The 16,422-nt window shown below is 39.5% G+C and overlaps 2 protein-coding genes across 2 annotated transcripts in view; one reads left to right on the top strand and one right to left on the bottom strand.

Moving 5' to 3' along the window:
- Positions 1 to 1,784, top strand: part of si:ch1073-456m8.1 (leucine-rich repeat flightless-interacting protein 1) — a 15,799-nt gene extending 14,015 nt beyond the window's left edge. Inside the window, exon 6 of the mRNA XM_037679634.1 lies at positions 1,173 to 1,784. Within this exon, the coding sequence (XP_037535562.1) occupies positions 1,173 to 1,667 (495 nt within the window). The 3' untranslated portion in view covers positions 1,668 to 1,784. The remainder of the gene's footprint in view (positions 1 to 1,172) is intronic.
- A 2,721-nt stretch (positions 1,785 to 4,505) lies between these two features.
- Positions 4,506 to 15,151, bottom strand: avil (advillin). The gene is made up of 20 exons (XM_037679631.1): positions 15,082 to 15,151; positions 14,807 to 14,904; positions 14,623 to 14,697; positions 14,276 to 14,472; positions 14,093 to 14,201; positions 13,904 to 14,014; positions 11,697 to 11,902; positions 11,407 to 11,485; positions 11,187 to 11,285; positions 10,957 to 11,110; positions 10,730 to 10,830; positions 8,946 to 9,083; positions 8,702 to 8,860; positions 8,430 to 8,609; positions 6,880 to 7,037; positions 6,606 to 6,750; positions 6,318 to 6,506; positions 6,172 to 6,240; positions 5,241 to 5,351; positions 4,506 to 4,619 (listed from the first exon to the last, which is right to left on the bottom strand). The coding sequence occupies exons 2-20, from the start codon at positions 14,864 to 14,866 to the stop codon at positions 4,506 to 4,508; spliced, it is 2,454 nt and encodes an 817-aa protein (XP_037535559.1). The 5' UTR covers positions 14,867 to 14,904; positions 15,082 to 15,151.
- Between the last annotated feature and the right edge of the window lie 1,271 nt (positions 15,152 to 16,422).

Raw genomic sequence — 16,422 nt, 5'->3', positions numbered from 1 at the left:
TTTTTTTTAAATTATCAAATCAACTTTTTTTATTAACACTCATATTTATCATATAAATAGGCCTGTCGCGATAAATCAATTAATTGCATGATAAATAAAAATGATCAACCTCATTTTCATTTATCAGCTTTATCGTTTCTTCATGTCTCTCTTTCTACTGAAGACACTGGATGACAAAAAGCTCAACTCCGGTGCTCTTCACTGACCCCTCCCTTTCTCTTTTCTCTTTAAAATCCATTTTAACCATCAAAAATCGTGTTTTTGGATCGTTAAAAGCAGCTAAACTAAGAAGCTAAGCTAACAAGCCGACCACGAGAAAAAAACTGTCTTGTCAAAGCTCCAAAATTCACGGTTGAAACCTGTACCTTCATCTAGAAAGTTGTTTTTCTCTGCTAAAAGAATCTGAGAACTTGTTTACTGATTTTTTTATTAAAAGCTTTGTGTGACAAATGCTATGCTAAAGAGCTCAAATCACACAGAGAGTCTGCCATTTTGAGAACCGAAAAACAGGAAGGAGAGACAGCCCATGTCACGTCAAGGGGCCTCCTTCCCATTGTTCTTAAAGAGATGCTGCTCGTTCCCTCTCTATCCATCCTTCGGTTCAAGCAGTCTTATACCGCCATGGTCGAAAAAACGTACTACATGTAAAATGAATTAAACATTTCTTAAATTTGACAATAATTACTAATTATTGTCAAATTTCAAACAATATTATCGTTTATCGCAATAATTTCTGAGACAATTAATCGCCCAGCAAAATTTGTTATCTTGACAGGCCTACATATAAATAGATTTTATACATTTATACAATTTTAGTCACAACCTGCTAAAGTTGTCATTGAAATTCAGCTTAGTCTGTTCAGTTTAGCTCAGCTTGTGTCAGGAAGGGCAGCTGGTGTAAAACAAGTGCAACGTGTGCGTGTGAGTTCACGTGGTGTAGTTTTAAAATACTCCAGTTCAACGGGCAATAGTCTTTTATTTGTTTTTTTCGCATGCTGTAGCAAAAAGTTTGCAAGTCTCTCCCCCCCCCCCCCCCCCCCGACCAATAAAAGTGTCATAAAAATTGTAAGTTTGGATGTTCTCGTAAAGTTTACTCCAAATTACGATGGAAATTTTTCATTTCTAACAAATGATTCTCAGATTTGTGACTTTTTGTTTCTTCCTCTTGGCAGGAAATGAGCAACAAACCACCTGCTTCAGGGAACGTGACGGATGAAGTAACTAGCGCACAGCTGATAAATCACGTTGGCTCAGAGGTGATTAAAGGTGCTGGGAGAGAAGAAAAGGACTCCACTCTGTGTGAAGCTCACAGCAGCATCAAAGCCAGTGAAGAGCAGGAGGTTTCAGAAGCTCCAGATGAACAAAGCCTCCTGACAAAGCTGCGGAGGATGGTCAGTCCACCTTTGAGCCAATCTCTTGCTCTGGACAACCTGGTCTCCATCGATGGAGTCCACCAGAGACCATATAAAAACCACACGGAGGACGGGCGGGACCTTTCTCCGGACAGGGACGACTCTGCCTACGAGGACGCCTCAGCTGAGACTCCGGAGCAGGAGATGCTTCCAGGTGACGGAGACCTGCCTCTCGATTCAGAGAACAAAGAGAACGGTTCGGCCCCCGGCGAGACCCAGGAGCTCAGAAACCCTGAAGTGTGCGTTTTGTCCTAATTCTAACAGGCTGATGACGTTCGTTAGCAATTTGGTACAGTTCAAGAGTTCTTTGAGTTTATTTTTATCTCCCGTTGAAGCAGAAACGTTAATCGTTTCAGTCACTTTAAGGTAAATGGCCAAACATTTGTTACTGGTAGTTTCAGCTTCTTGCGTGTGTTTGCTTTTTTTTGTTTTTGTTTTGTGAATCCAATAATGTCTATTTTTAGATCTGCACTGAAAACATTTTAAGGACAGCTTTTTGAACGTTATGATCTTTTTAAAATTATCATTATTGACATTTTATAACAAAAAAAATTTGTAGTAATTCCCAACAAAGAAGCTCAGGTTTGATTAAAAAAAAAATTTTTTTGGTTTGTTTGGTTCTAAACATTCAATTTTTATTTTTTTATTGTTATTTTGCCCTCACGTTTTTAACACAAGGGTAGTGAGGGAAAATACTCCAATTGTGTCTTGATGCAAATCAAAATGTGTTCAAAATATATTGAGTTTCATAAGAATTCAGAAAGGGACGGTTGCTGTTTTGTGCCCACGTTATGGTTTCACTTCAAAATATACCTGAAGCAGGTTTATGTCCTATCTGACTCCTCGTTTAGCTGTTGGTCATGTAAAATACAGTAGTCCCTCGCTACTTCGCAGTTCATTTATCACAGATTCGCTCTATCGCGGATTTTCAAAACAAAATTGGACATGAGACACAATTGGCTGATTGGTGGATTAGCCGCACGATCGGCATGGAATTTTTATTTAAAATAAATTATTTAAAATTATTTAGCACCTGCGCCTCTGTGCAGCCCGCGCTGCAGGATAAACTTCCTGCTGCAGCTGATCTGCGTGCAGAGCTGAGAAGTGGGCGTGGCCAAGAACGCTTGCAGGCGGCTGAGAGCAGCCGAAGAGAGGGAAATCATGACGTTCTGTGCTCTTTTAGAGCGTTTAGAGTTTAGAAACATTGTTTAGAATATTGCAACAATGTGGAAAGGGTTTAAAACGCCTTTATATATATATATATATATATATATATATAATTTATTGTAGTATATGTATATACTACAATAAATTACTGCTTACTACTTGTACTACTATTCCTACTTTGCGATTTTTCACTTATCGCGGGTCTTCAGGGTATAGATCCCCCGTGATGAATAAGGGACTACTGTACAGATTATCTAACAGGGATTCATCCGTTTCCCACATTCTGAAATATTCTTCTACGATTCACCTCACTTGTTTTGCTCGGACGTTTTGTGGAATTTTGATTGTTTTTGCACTTTTTAAAGGTCTTATATCAGATTACAGAAGCAACACTCCTTTTTCAACCAGTTGCATCAGTGAGAAATACTCAGCTGATGTGTTGAACTGTCTGCTTGCACAGCAGTGCTGTGCGTTTGCGCATTTTTTACTTCATGTGGAACTTGCGGACGTTAGCCACTTTGGGTGTCTGATTGCTGTAAACATTTAATACTTTGTTGTTTTTTCCTTCTGTGCTAAAAGCAGCTGGAAAATATTCACCTCGTTTGTGTTTGTTTGCATGATGACATACACAGCCACGTTTTATAAACTTTAAAAAGGTTGATTTGCGTCATAAGATATATTTGTAATTTTGCACGTACTTTCACACTTATATTTAATCCACTGTATGCCATTTATTGCCACCAGATGCATTTTAAAGGGGAATTCAAGTTTCATTTTTGTTCTTTTCATAAGCACGTCAAGCATCTAAACTGCTTCTATGAGAAATGTTTTAACACATTTATGGAAACTTGAATATCTGCAGAACATCATCAGTGTTGATGGTTCGAAGCAGCATGAAAAAGTTTTGCCTTTATCGCACATTTCTGTTTCGCCTAATGCTGGTTCTCCTGTTCCCATACTTGACTGTTTATTGCGTTCGCTGCCAAGATACAACAAATGTCACTAACACCTCTAATGCCTCGATGTTTGTCCTCTACACAAGAGCTGAAGTGCTGTCTGATGGAGCTCTTGTTGGTTCAGGAACAATCCTTTTACGTCACAAGTCAAATGTTTTGTTGTTGGATGGTGATCAGGTCAAAGGGATTTTGTTTATCCTGTAAAAATCCTTTAAATGTTGCAGAATGGTCAGCACTCGGCTTTTAAAACGTATCTAATCGGGTAATTTTTTTTTGTAAAGTCTTAATGAAAACGTATTTTTAATTCAATGCCTTTTGTGGGTCAAATTATTTCGCTCTTTTCTACGCTTTGATATTTTCACCTGCAGGGGTGGAGGAAGACTTGCATCAAAATAAAGAGTAAAATGTGGATGTTGATTTGTCATTTGTTTTGTGTTTGCTTCTTTTTGCACATGTAGAAGAAATGATAAAACAAGAAATGACCACGAGCAGCTTTCCTGAAGCCAGCTGCAGTGGTGCACGTGGAAGAAACTGAGTTGCACAAGTCGAATGAAAAGCCCAACATGTAGTGAAGTTTGTCCACCGAGTGGCGAAATGGATCTTTATTTAAAGAAAAATCTGAACTTCTTGACACTTTGATGTGTAGAAGTGATTTAAAGTGAACAAAACTAAGAACACATGTCAGTAAGAAACAATTTACAGACTGTTTTAGGTGTATTATAGTTTCTAACAGCCTGTAAATCTTCAGTCAGATAAAGCAATTTGCGCAAAATCAAATAATTAACCTATATGTGCTGTGTCTTGCATAAACAAAAAGCGTGTTCACAAGCTGTAAGGATTCTGCCTGAGACTAAATACGATATCAGAAAATTTTGTACTGAGAATATTGTGGACAAGTTGCAAAGAATAAATTTAAAAAAGGCATCCAGTGAGATTTATCAATAAAAGCTCCGTTTGGACAAAGCTGGGATCAAAACAGGCCTTTCTCCTTCTTCAGCTTCAGTTGTTTCCATTGCGGCAGGCTCACAAAGTCGTCTTTGGAGATCCCGAATACACAGAGGAAGTCCGCGTCACCGAGGTGTTTCTGACAAAAAGGCCACAAGATTGAATGAAAATCACCAGAAAGGGAACAAAATGCCTAAGATCGCATTTTCGTACCTAACACCTAAAGTAATAATGGTTCGTTCAATGTTTACAACAAGATAAGAATCGTGAACACAGGACATAAATGTGTAGGTAGAGATATATTACTTAAAGTTCAGAACATATCTGTTTTATTTTGACCAGATTGACACACTGACTAGTCCAAGAAAGGCCTAAATTAAAGTATATTGCCGCCAACTAAAAACACCAATCCTAAACATTTATAACAATTCACGAGAATGCTCGTTTGTAAATCTTTGCATCTAAGTCAGTTTTATAATAAACAGTGATTTACATCAGATTCTGTGCTTTTTGTTGTTTTGTCAGAATTAAACCATCTTTTTGGCCTAACTGAGGTCTTTAAAGAGATATCTACAACAGGTAAGATATTAATTGTTCATTACAGTTGCAAAGAACCACATTTTAAACTACTTAAACAATCTCAATAAGGACAGAGTCAAACCAATAGATTGTTTTGATGCTGTTTTAGCAGCATGCGGTCACTGATGCAGACTTTTTTCTGCGTGCTCCCGTTTTCTTTTAGAAAGACATGAACATGCACCTCCTTCTCACGGGGATTGACTCCTTCAGGAAGCTCGCTGCTCTGCTTGTTGATCAGTTCATCTGGTGGAAAGGTCTGAAAGATTTTTTCCTTCTCAGCGATGCTCTCCTCCTGGAAAATCATTTAAGGAAACAAAGATACTTGGTTTTCATATCACTAATAATTTAACTGATCACATTAGTGTCACTTAAAGAAACATGTTGAGTTTTGGGCTGTAGAGAAACTGAATTATGAAAAAAAATGGAGGTAAAAAGCTGCTCTAATACAAGGTTTTTTTTCTTGTCCCAGATAATTTCAGTTAAAATAATTGAGCAAACTATCCCACAAAGTACAGTTAATATTTTTTTAATGGATAACAATGTTAAACTTAACAGTTTTTCCTTCCTAACTTTTGTTTTCAGGAATGTTAGGCAGCTATACTTTTGAATTTTGACATGTAGTTTATAAGGTTTGTCAAGAGTTTACAGGAAGAAACACTAACGGTTTAAAAATGTCGTCCTAAGCACAACTATTTGCGTTCTTTGGAAAGCTCAAGAAACAAAACTAAATAAATAAATAAAATCACTGTCATGTCACTTTAATTGGTGATTTGTGATGTATCTGTGCTGCTGATTATCCATGCTGCTGATCTCATGCTGCTGTATTCATTCATATCCATCTGCTCACCACAGACTCATGTTCGGGCTGCTCTTTAATAAACCATATTGTTTTACATTATTAGTGTTTAGCGTATATTTTAGATCTTTAAGCGTACCGTTTGGCGTTCATTTAGTGCATATGTTAGATCCTTTTATACTCTTTCTTTTTATACTTTATATTTTTGCTATTTTTGGGTGTACCTGCGACCCCGAGTACATCATTTCGGTCCACGTCATGCACCACATGTGATGCGAATGACAATAAACTTGAACTTAAAGAAAAAACAACATACAGCTTTAACAATAACAGGCGCCGCATCTTCTGCTAGCTCCTCCTTCAGCTCTGTGTAGCTCTTTCCTCCCTGAAATGAAGAAAAGACTTGAGTTCGTTTGTCGGTTTAACGATTCTCACAGAGCGGTTTGAAAACGCAGAACTCACGCTCCATTTTGACGGATCCCAGGCGGCGAACCAGCCAGTGAACGTGGGCGGCTCGAACCCCTGTTTGATCATGACGATGGGCGTGTCTGGATCTCTGTCTCCTGGGTGGGTGCGCAGGTACTCCTGGCTTGTGATCACCGCTTCTTTGCGCTCCACCTCATTGGCCTCTTTACCGATCCACAGAATCAACTAAGGCAGAAAATTACAGGAAAAATGAAAACTATCGAATCAAGGTGGACACACAATGCAAATGTGATCAGCTCTGGTTGTCAGTCTGTTTCCTTCTACCTGGTCCCATATATCCAGCAGCATGACATCATCCTCGCTGAGGTCATCCTGTGTGAACTGAGTTACCTCACTCACAATGAAGCGACCCGTCTTATTGGAGCATTCAAACAGGCGTGGCTCGTGGTCTGTGACCACCTGCTGCAACCTGCAGTGAAAAAAAAGTAATTTCCACATCACTGCTGATATCTGATAGAGTTCCTTTATTCATAAAACTGAAGGACTGCTGTCATCCACCTGAAAGTTAGGTAATCTTATTATTTTCAGTATTGTTTACCTTTTGTCATTCGCATAAGGAGCTTTGCCTCCAAGCAGTTCCCAGAACTCAACGGGCTCCTGACCCTCCGCCACGATCTCCTCAAAGGTTCTTTGCGAGCCCTGACCGATCACAGCGCTCACCTCTTTCGCCATGGCTCTCTCATCCCCGCTTGAACCCTGATTTAATAATAATAACAAATCAGTTTAGTGATGCAGGAGTTTGAAACCACCTCTCGTTGCTTTATACTTTGCTTCTGAGGAGCCAGGCTTTCCAATAATTTTGTTAAAATCATCTTGATGAGAAGTTCTCCAGGTTTTTTGACGATCTTTCACGGTTTGTATTTGGACGTCGGCTGCCTTTTGTTCACTTTCTGTTTAGTTCTTGCACCTGATCATGACGTATTGTGCAGTGTGTGATTAAAAAGTAAGAACATTGACAGGTGGAGGACAGCAGAAAAACTTTCAGGCCTAAAATAACTACCCTAGTTATGTCACTTGAACAATATCTGAAAGTCACGTCTTCCATCAGAAAACCTGAAGCAGGACCTGTAGGAGTCTTCATCGTCCAACTGATTATTGACTTTATTACAGCTCCAATGTTGTACTTTAATTCATAGGTCTGCGCCTTATAGACTATAAGGTGCACTAAAAACATTTAATTTTCTCAAAAATAGACAATAAGCCTTATGTATATGGTTGTGCTTACTGCCCTCGAACCAATTTCATGTGGTACAACTGAACAATGTTGAGCGTTATTGTGAATGAGTTGAATAAAGTTTGACTTATTTGATTGTTTTGTTTCACTTAATACGCCTTATAATCGGGTGCACCGTGCAGTCCGAAAAATACGGTAATTTTTGCCATAGTTGCTCAGTGTACTTTATTTTAGCTAAACATGACAAAACAAGAGACGGGTCATCATTCTTTTTTCTTTTTTTTTTACCTAATTCACAATAACAAACTATTAATGGTTTATTAAGTGTTTACAACTTAATTAACAACTGCAATATTAACTATTTATTAGTGATTTGATAATGACTAAAGGTAACTTCATTGAACCAAACCTTTCAGCTAATAGTTCTTTGGGAAACATGCTTTTGGTGCTTAAATTCTATTTTTTATGTCAAACAGTGTTATTATTAGTCTTTTGTATAAATTCAGTAAAAAAACAAAAAGTCTTTGTGACGGGGGGGGGGGGGGGGGGGTGTTGTATCACTGCCTAGCAAGTGACCTTCGTAATTAACACAAAGTGTTTTCCCTGTAATTGATCAGGTGATAGACTGAAAATTAGTTTGAAAAAAGTCAAATTCCAAAAGGAAAAAAAAAAACTTTGAAGATATTCAAAAAAGGCAGTAGAAACAAGAATCAAAACTACTATAAAATGTTAAGAGTTTGGCTCATTTAAAGCAAAATATAAAGAACTAATGGATGTTAGTTCATGGAAAATTACATGGAAAACTTGTTTTAGCTCTAGATCATAAATATATGCAGGAAATCACATAACAAAGGGCCCAAAATAGTTTTCGACATTATAATGAACTTCTTGTATTTAAAAACGCACTCTTTTACCTTTCCACACCACAGATAAATTCCTGACTGGCTGTTAAGTAGAAACACATCGTTGGAGTTCAGAGAGGAGGCCAGGGCTGGAACCTCTATGGTTTTTGTATTAAATGAGTCAAAACCCCGAACCTGAAACAATCTTATTGGAGGTGCAGGTTCAGAGGAGCCTTTTCTAGAGGTGCCCCCCTAATAAAAAGAAAGAATTGTGTCAGACATAAATTTGGCTTCTGAAATCAGATTGTTTCATTAAATGACTGAAAATGCAGTCCTAGTCTCACCTCAAAGATGACCATTTTCCCCTTGAAAATGGCCATAAAGTGTCTCGGTTCCTTTCCCATAGTTACTCTCACTTGAACTGGTTCGTCGTTGTACTTTTGATCCAAGCTCACAGCCTGAAACGCAGAGGCAGCCAGCTCATCCTGTGAGGCATGACGCCCCTTTAAGGATAAGAAATAAAGACCATTAATCTGAGAACCACGATGAAATAGCTTTATGTTTCAGCAACAATCAGTGTGCACCCACCTGCCATATGTAAAGTAGATAGCACTTCCTGCTGTTAACCTGGTAGGTGTAAAGGATCAGGTAGCAGTCTCCTCCATAGAAGTATCCGTACGTTTCTGGGTCCACTGGGACAAGCTCTAGATCCTCAATCCTCCACACCTGAGGGCATCAAAAGGAAATTCACTCTGAACTAAGGAATTTCCATTTCCTGTGAAAATGCAGTGTGAATGCTGAGTGCTGAATTTCTGTTGAAATTTGGTGGAAACGCTGTATTATTAATTACTTAAAGCTAAAACTGAAAGCAAAACACTAGAAGAAGCAAAATGTGATCTTAGAGCCAAAAATAGCTAAATGCTAACTTGAAGCTAAAAGTTGGAACATGCTAGCTAAATGCAGCAAAAAAAAAAAAAAAAAAAGTTATCTGGAAAGGAACAAAAAGCTAATTAAATGTTAAAAGTAGATGGACAAAATGTCCCCATTTCCTTTTGTTGTTCAAAATTTAAGCTAAAAGACCTGGTTTATGGGAGCTGCCATGTTCTATTTTTGGAACCAGAGTCTGAGCAATGAGGTTTTAGGTCCCGCCTTCTCCACATACAATCAAGGTGTCACATGACCTTTTTGTTCAAGCATACAATTATTCATAACAGCTAAAGTTTAACATAGTAGAAAAATGAATGTTTGAAGATACAACAGTGAGGTAAGAATGCTGTGTACCAAGAGTCATCACCTGTAAAACTTTGAGGTGTGATAATTAGATTTATTATTATTATTATTATTTTACCTGTGACAATGTTCCATTTGTTTACAAGGAGAAGACTGGACTTAAAACCAGCCTATGCGGATGCCGCTCAGCTCTAGCTTCAACTTACCAAGAATGTTGTCTTTATCGGTCAATGGTAGATGAGAAAATCAGAAATCCGAACAAGCTATTGCCGCTAGGTGGTGATAACTTTAACATTAACAACACGTTAAAATACTAAAGGAAAACTATCTGGAGCGCAGCTAAAGATCCCAAAACAATTATCCATTAAAACTATAATTTCTCAAGCTTTGCATAAACTGCTTCCTCACACAGTGCTTATGATGTCGCTTTGTCCTCCAGCATAGAGCTGTCATTTCTAACACGAACACGGAGCCCGGCCCCGCTCGACCCAGATTAGGGTCGGTCTTTAATAATGTGCTTAATGTCCGGGCCGGGTTGGTGTTGGGCTTTTGATTGTGTCAGCTGACACGCGTGGTTGATGATCCAATTATTTGGCAACATGGCTTGCTATACCATCACCAGCCGCACGCAGCCATTTGACTACGCGCTGACCGGCCGGTTCAAAGAGGTAAAAAGTTCAGTGACGCTTCAGATGGCCTACTGCCAGCGATCCATCAGCCCAAATGGACGTTCATTCAGCCGCTGCACTCAGCGGACGCTCGCGGCTGATGACCCAAACATGTGAGATTACAAAATATCCAACATGTCAGAGCAGGGTCCATGTCTGGATAATGCAGAATGCAGGCAAAAGAAGGGGAAGCATTTAATACGCTTTGATGGCCATAAAAGGACAAACACCCTCTCATCTCCGATCTTCTAGTATTGGTATAGTATAGTATCTAGTATTGGAACGACAATCTCTTGTACAAAAATAATCCCTTGTGTTACATATTTTATCAAATTCCATGAAAGCTCTGATTGTAAAAAAAACTTGAAACCTCATAGTTTGCTCCTCGTGGCAGAATTCTGTGAAAAAAGAATCCACTGACTGCACAACAGTACCAGCGCTCTTATAGAAGTGCATTGTTGACAGCTGATGTACCTCCACTTGACCCGTCCCGTTGTCCACCATCCTCTCCTGAGCAGAAACCTCTGGCATCGTGTGCATCAGTGAGGCGTCAAATTTCTCTTGTGTGACATGAGCTTAAACAAACGTCAAAACAAAAATCATAAGCCGCTGATTGTTACCATAACAAAAGAAAAAGTTGAGTTTGTCTATTTTTTCCACAACATAAAACATATTTTTGCCACGCGTTAATCCCCACTAACCAATTTTCCCCCTGGTGTTTGTTTTTCCAAGGCCTTGACTCTGATCTTTTACAGTCCACTTCTGGAAAAGCTGCCGGAAGACAGCCGACTCCGCCCCATCATTCACTGACTCCACATTGGTGGTCATCGGGTAGTTCTTTGATTTGATGAAGTCCTGTAATGACACAAACATTGACAACACTGGAACTAAAATGCCAGATAAGTCAAGCCAAAGGTTTTGTGTGACTCACCAAAGCTCTGGACATGGCCGCCTGTCTTTCAGCTTTGTTTGCTTTCTTTCCCTTCCATGCGAAAAGCTTCAGCCCACCTTGGTCCACAATGTAGCAGTCCTAAAGTGATAATTATGTCATAGAGTATAACTCTAATGTGTGTCTAAATAAAATAGTTCTTGAATTTGCTTGAGTCACAACAAGAGACTTAAATGAGTCATCCAGTGTTGCTTAGACTCACATCATGGTTGAGCAGATCCTGAACCAGAGGTCTTGTTGCGACCTCCACAACCTTCATCTGACCGTCCTCATCTGACACACTGGAATCAGAAGTACAACCATGAGAATGAAACCAAATAGGAAAAATGTTTTGTGAGCTCAATCATCCAGGTAGATACCAAGAAAAATGGTTAAATCATGTCATCTGGACCTCTTTTTTTACTTAAAGAAAGAGGTCCAGATGACATGATTTAACCATTTTTGTTGAAACCAAACAGGGTTCAAGAGCATCACTAAGAGGGAGCAGCTCACCAGTAAAGCGTGAGGTTAGCCTTCATTTCCTGGTCGACGACTTCATCTGGCTTCCCCTCCGTCAGGCCCGAGGTTCTTTCACCAAGAACACTGTTCATGAGCTCCATGTTCTGAGGAGAGCTGCTTTCTGCATCCCCCTCGATCACTCTGATCTCTGCTCGGCCTCCTCGCTCTCTGTCTCGGATATCTTTGGCCAGCAACATGCCCTGAGAGACAGACGGAGCGCATGCAATGAAAGACTCGAGTTTATTAAGGTGAACCGGTAAAGTTCTGATTAGTGATATAGGCTTTGTTAAGCTTATTTTTATTTGCTCTGCAACTTTAGACAAGCAGCAATCTAAACAATCCAAACAAATGCATTGGTTGTCTGTTAACTTTTTGGAGTGGACCCATTTCTATGGAACACCAAAATGCTCAAAAATAAATAAATAAAGCATTATGAACTCATCTAAGCTCATTATTATGAAACTTTTTCATTTTCATTCTTTTGTTTCATAATTGTGTTTTCCATGTTGGCTCATTTATTTCATAATGGCGTTTTTCATCAGAATGACTTCAGCTGTCAATCAATGTCAGTGGGTTGGACCTGCATGCACACTGGATGATCCTTCACATCCATTAGTTTTCCTGCTGCTCACTGCAAAGGTGCAGCTAGCATAGCAGCTTGCAGCGACTTGCTAGGTCATGAAGGATGGCAGAGTTGCATGAACTTTTTTCAGCTCAGGTAACTTTTTAGCAGATCTAGTTAAGAGGATTACGTTCACGTTAAAGTTGAAGAACTAAAACAGTGAGTCCTCCGGTGCACGCTCCCACGGCACCGATCAATTTTTGGCAGCCCATCCCTTTTTGTCACGACACCTGCATCTTCTGAGAACGTAATCCTCTCAATTTGATCTGCTAAAGTTACCTGAGCTGAACAAAGTTCATGCAACTCTGCCATCCTTCATGACTGTTGACCTAGCAAGTTGCTGCTACGCTAGCTGTACCAGTGAGCAGGAAAACTAATGGATGATGTGAAGGATCAGCCAGTGGGCGTGTCAGTCCAACCCACTGACGTTGATTGACAGCTGAAGACATTCTGCTGAAAAGTCATTATGAAATAAATAAGATACCATGAAAAACACAATTATGAAATAAAATTATAAAAAATATTTTTTTCTCATTTCATAATGTTTTACTTATTTATTTAATTTTGAGCATTTTGGTGTTCCATACATTTCAAGATGGATGGCACAGCTAATTGACCCGAGCAGAAAGTTTGATAGCAGCTGATGGTCATCACCAACTCATACTTTGGTCACTGATTTTGCAAGATCCTGAAAAAAATGAGATCTCAATATAATTTACCAGATTTGACCAACATAAGATGATCTAAGCCATAAATCTGATATAATGCGGCAGGTGAGTGCTAGATCTTAAATTTCATGATCTTTCTTCATCACTTCATGCTCATTTTCATTCTGCATGTTTTTGTCATTGTGGATTTTGATATTTATATTTTGCAAATATGCTTAGACTAAACAACCATCTATCCATTTTTTTTTCCAGGTCACGGGGGAGTTGGTGCTTTTGTCCGAGTGTGCGAGTGGTGGGGTTCGACTTAGACAAGCTCCAGCCCATCACAGGGACACAAACGAGACAAACAACCATTCACACCCTCACTCACACCTAGGGACAATTTGAAGTTGCTAATTGACCTGACATGCATGTTTTGAGTCTGCTAAAGGAACCCAGAGCAAACCACGTGTGGACTTTGAGAACATGCAAACTCCATACAGAAAAGTTCGGGAGGCAAATGTGCGACCATCTTGACCAGTGCTATATTGTGCTACCCTGCTTTTAAATCTGTTTGCCATTTGTACACATATAACTTGAAGATTTGATGTATTTAACATCCAAACATGACTTTCACACCTGCCACAAAACTTAAATAAAGAGTATTTTGATGGTTAAAAATCTAAATTTGAGTGATAACAGTGAAGCAATGCTTTCCTGCTGCTTCCCCTGCTGAAAATGAGCTTCCACTATGCGCACAAATGAAGGATGCTAATATTTGACTTCTGAGCAATGAGGATGTCCATTACAAGACAATGCCATTTGTTTAAATGTAGTTTTAGCTGCTGTTACCTGAGGTTATTACTAACTGTGTGATTTCTATTTAAGCTGAATATTTAAATCAGTGATGAAGAGCCCTATAGTCCCCTTACTTTGAGCCTTTCCTGTTTGTTGCTCTTTGGTCCGTTCCACTGCACAATAGTTTTTCCAAGGTCTAACAGAAAGACATCTCCAAGGTTGAAGCTCTTCCAGCTCATCTCCACCTGCAACGCAGTGAAACACAAAGAATGCTTTCTACATGAAGCCTACGTCCCATGATGTCATATAAACACATAGCTCACCTCTTTGGCAACCACTCTTTTCTTTCCCTTCACGTGAAGCAGCCTCTCAATGTTGTAGGTGTTGGTTTCAGTGTGTCTCATGCCCGTTGCAATGCCCCCCGTCTTATATCTGAACAACACAAACCAATATTCTTCACAACTCCCTTGACCTTTTCCAAAGTAGCACCGTTTTGTTTTACTCACATTATTCCCTGTTTGAAGTAGCCCCTGAAAGTGTCTGACTCGTAGTTCTGAACTTCTCTGTACTGGACCGGAGAGGAGCCTAAAAAGTCATCAAGCTGGACGGTGTACACAGCAGCTGCTCCCTGCTCGTCCTGAGAGGACTCGGAGCCAATCCAGTAGTGGATGTTGTAGCTCAAAGCAGATTTCAGCTTCTGCGTCTGCAGACAGTGGACAGTGGACAAACTGTGTGTGCAGCTCAGGAGGAGAATAATGCAATTTCTAAAACTTTCATTCTTTCTTTGTTGTCCAAGGTAACATGTCAGAATGCCTATAAAACTGTAATAATCCATTCACAATCCCAGACTTACAAATAGAAGGACATAGCAGTCGCCCTCGTAAAAATTTCCATACGATTTTTCAGGAACTTGAACCAGCTCCATTTTCTGTTGCACAGAGATGGGAAGGGGATTTACCAACAGGTTTACCAGCATTCTTTTAAATGAAGATGTTTATCTTATCAAACAGTTAATGTATGAAATTAAATCAATTCACCTCAATTCTCCAGATTATAATCCCGGGGTTGCGAGTTACAGCTCTGAATGTGTACTCCATGTTGTCTCGTTGCAGTCCGTTTCAGTGACACTTCTGTCCTTTTTTGATGAAACAAAGGTTTTAAAAGATTTTGACACAAATGTATTATGTTTTAAACATGTTTTACTGCAGGATTATCACATACAACGATTCGCATCTCTAATGTCTTGACAAACACATGGATAATTCAATGAACTATAAGCCGCGGATTTAATATATTTTTAAACAATACGTACCAGGTATGTTCATGTGAAGGGCTCATATGATCATCCAGCAGCTAATGTCCTGTCTGATAACAAGAGACCCACAGTTCTCGTGCCAGCAGTGCTCCTAAGAAATTTGCCTGCCTTTTTGCATTTTCAGAGCCTGTCATGGAGCTCTGCCCAATCACGGAGGAAGATTTGAGATCCTGTAGGCAAATGTGCTAGAAAAGGAAAAGGCACTGACTCATATTCAAATACTGTAAACACATAGTAACACTGATCATCTCTATCATACAACATTTACATCATGCACAGTAAATACAATAATATAAACTCAGCTGTAAACTGTCTGCTGTCTTTAAGTAAAATGCACATTAGGATTTGTGACTATTTCAAGTAAAACCGTAGGAATTAGTCAAATAAGGTTCAAGGTGACTTTATTGTCATTTGCATCACATGTGGTGCATGAGGTGGAACAAAGTACTGTACTCAAGGTCCCAGTTACATACAAAAATAGCCATAATTTAAACTATTTAAAAAAGACAACAGTATACAAGGATCTAAGATATATGCTAAACAATAATAATAGCAAGTTCAAGTATTTTTATTGTCATTCGCATCACATGTGGTACATGAGGTGGAATGAAATTGTGTGCTCAATGTCTCATTTACATGTACATACATGTTCTCATTGTATCTCGGTGCAATGGTAATAAATATTATTCTGATTCTGATTCAGGGTAGAAGCTGTTCCTCAGTCTAGTGGTTCTACACTTAATGCTCTTCAACCTCCTGCCTGAGGAGAGCGGGGCAAAAAGTGTGTGTGCTGGGTGAGTGTGGTCCTTCATGATGCAGGTGGCCCTCTTCCTGCATCTGGAGGTGTAGATGTCTGTGATGGTGGGGAGACTGACTCCAACAGACTTCTGTGCAGCCTTCACCACTCTCTGCAAAGCTTTTCTTTCTGCAGCTGTGCAGCCTTCATGCCACACATTGATGCTGGAGCACAGGATGCTCTCCACTGCACACCTGTAGGAGGAGGTGAGGACTGAGCTTCCCAGACCAGCTCGTCTCAGCTGCCTGAGGAAGTAGAGTCTTTGATGAGCTTTCTTGATCATGCTGGAATTGTTATTGCTCCAGCTGAGGTTGTCATTCAGGTGCACACCCAAGTACTTGTAGCTGGAGACCACTTCCACCACAGATCCTCCTATGTGCAGGGTGTGTGTGTGGGTGGGGGTGGGGAAGGCATATCTATCTATGTATATCTATAAGTCATTTTGTAGCATTAAATACCCTGTATTACTGATTTTGACTTTGCATTATTCATTGTACAAAATGCAATGACTCTTAAAAGTTGTACATTCAAAAACGTATTTA

Source organism: Nematolebias whitei, chromosome 7 (genome assembly GCF_014905685.2).
Source record: "Nematolebias whitei isolate Nwh7 chromosome 7, NemWhi1, whole genome shotgun sequence".
NCBI classification, from domain to species: Eukaryota; Metazoa; Chordata; class Actinopteri; order Cyprinodontiformes; family Rivulidae; genus Nematolebias; species Nematolebias whitei.
Note: the sequence above shows the minus strand (reverse complement) of the source record. Positions and strands in the feature narration are given on the sequence as shown.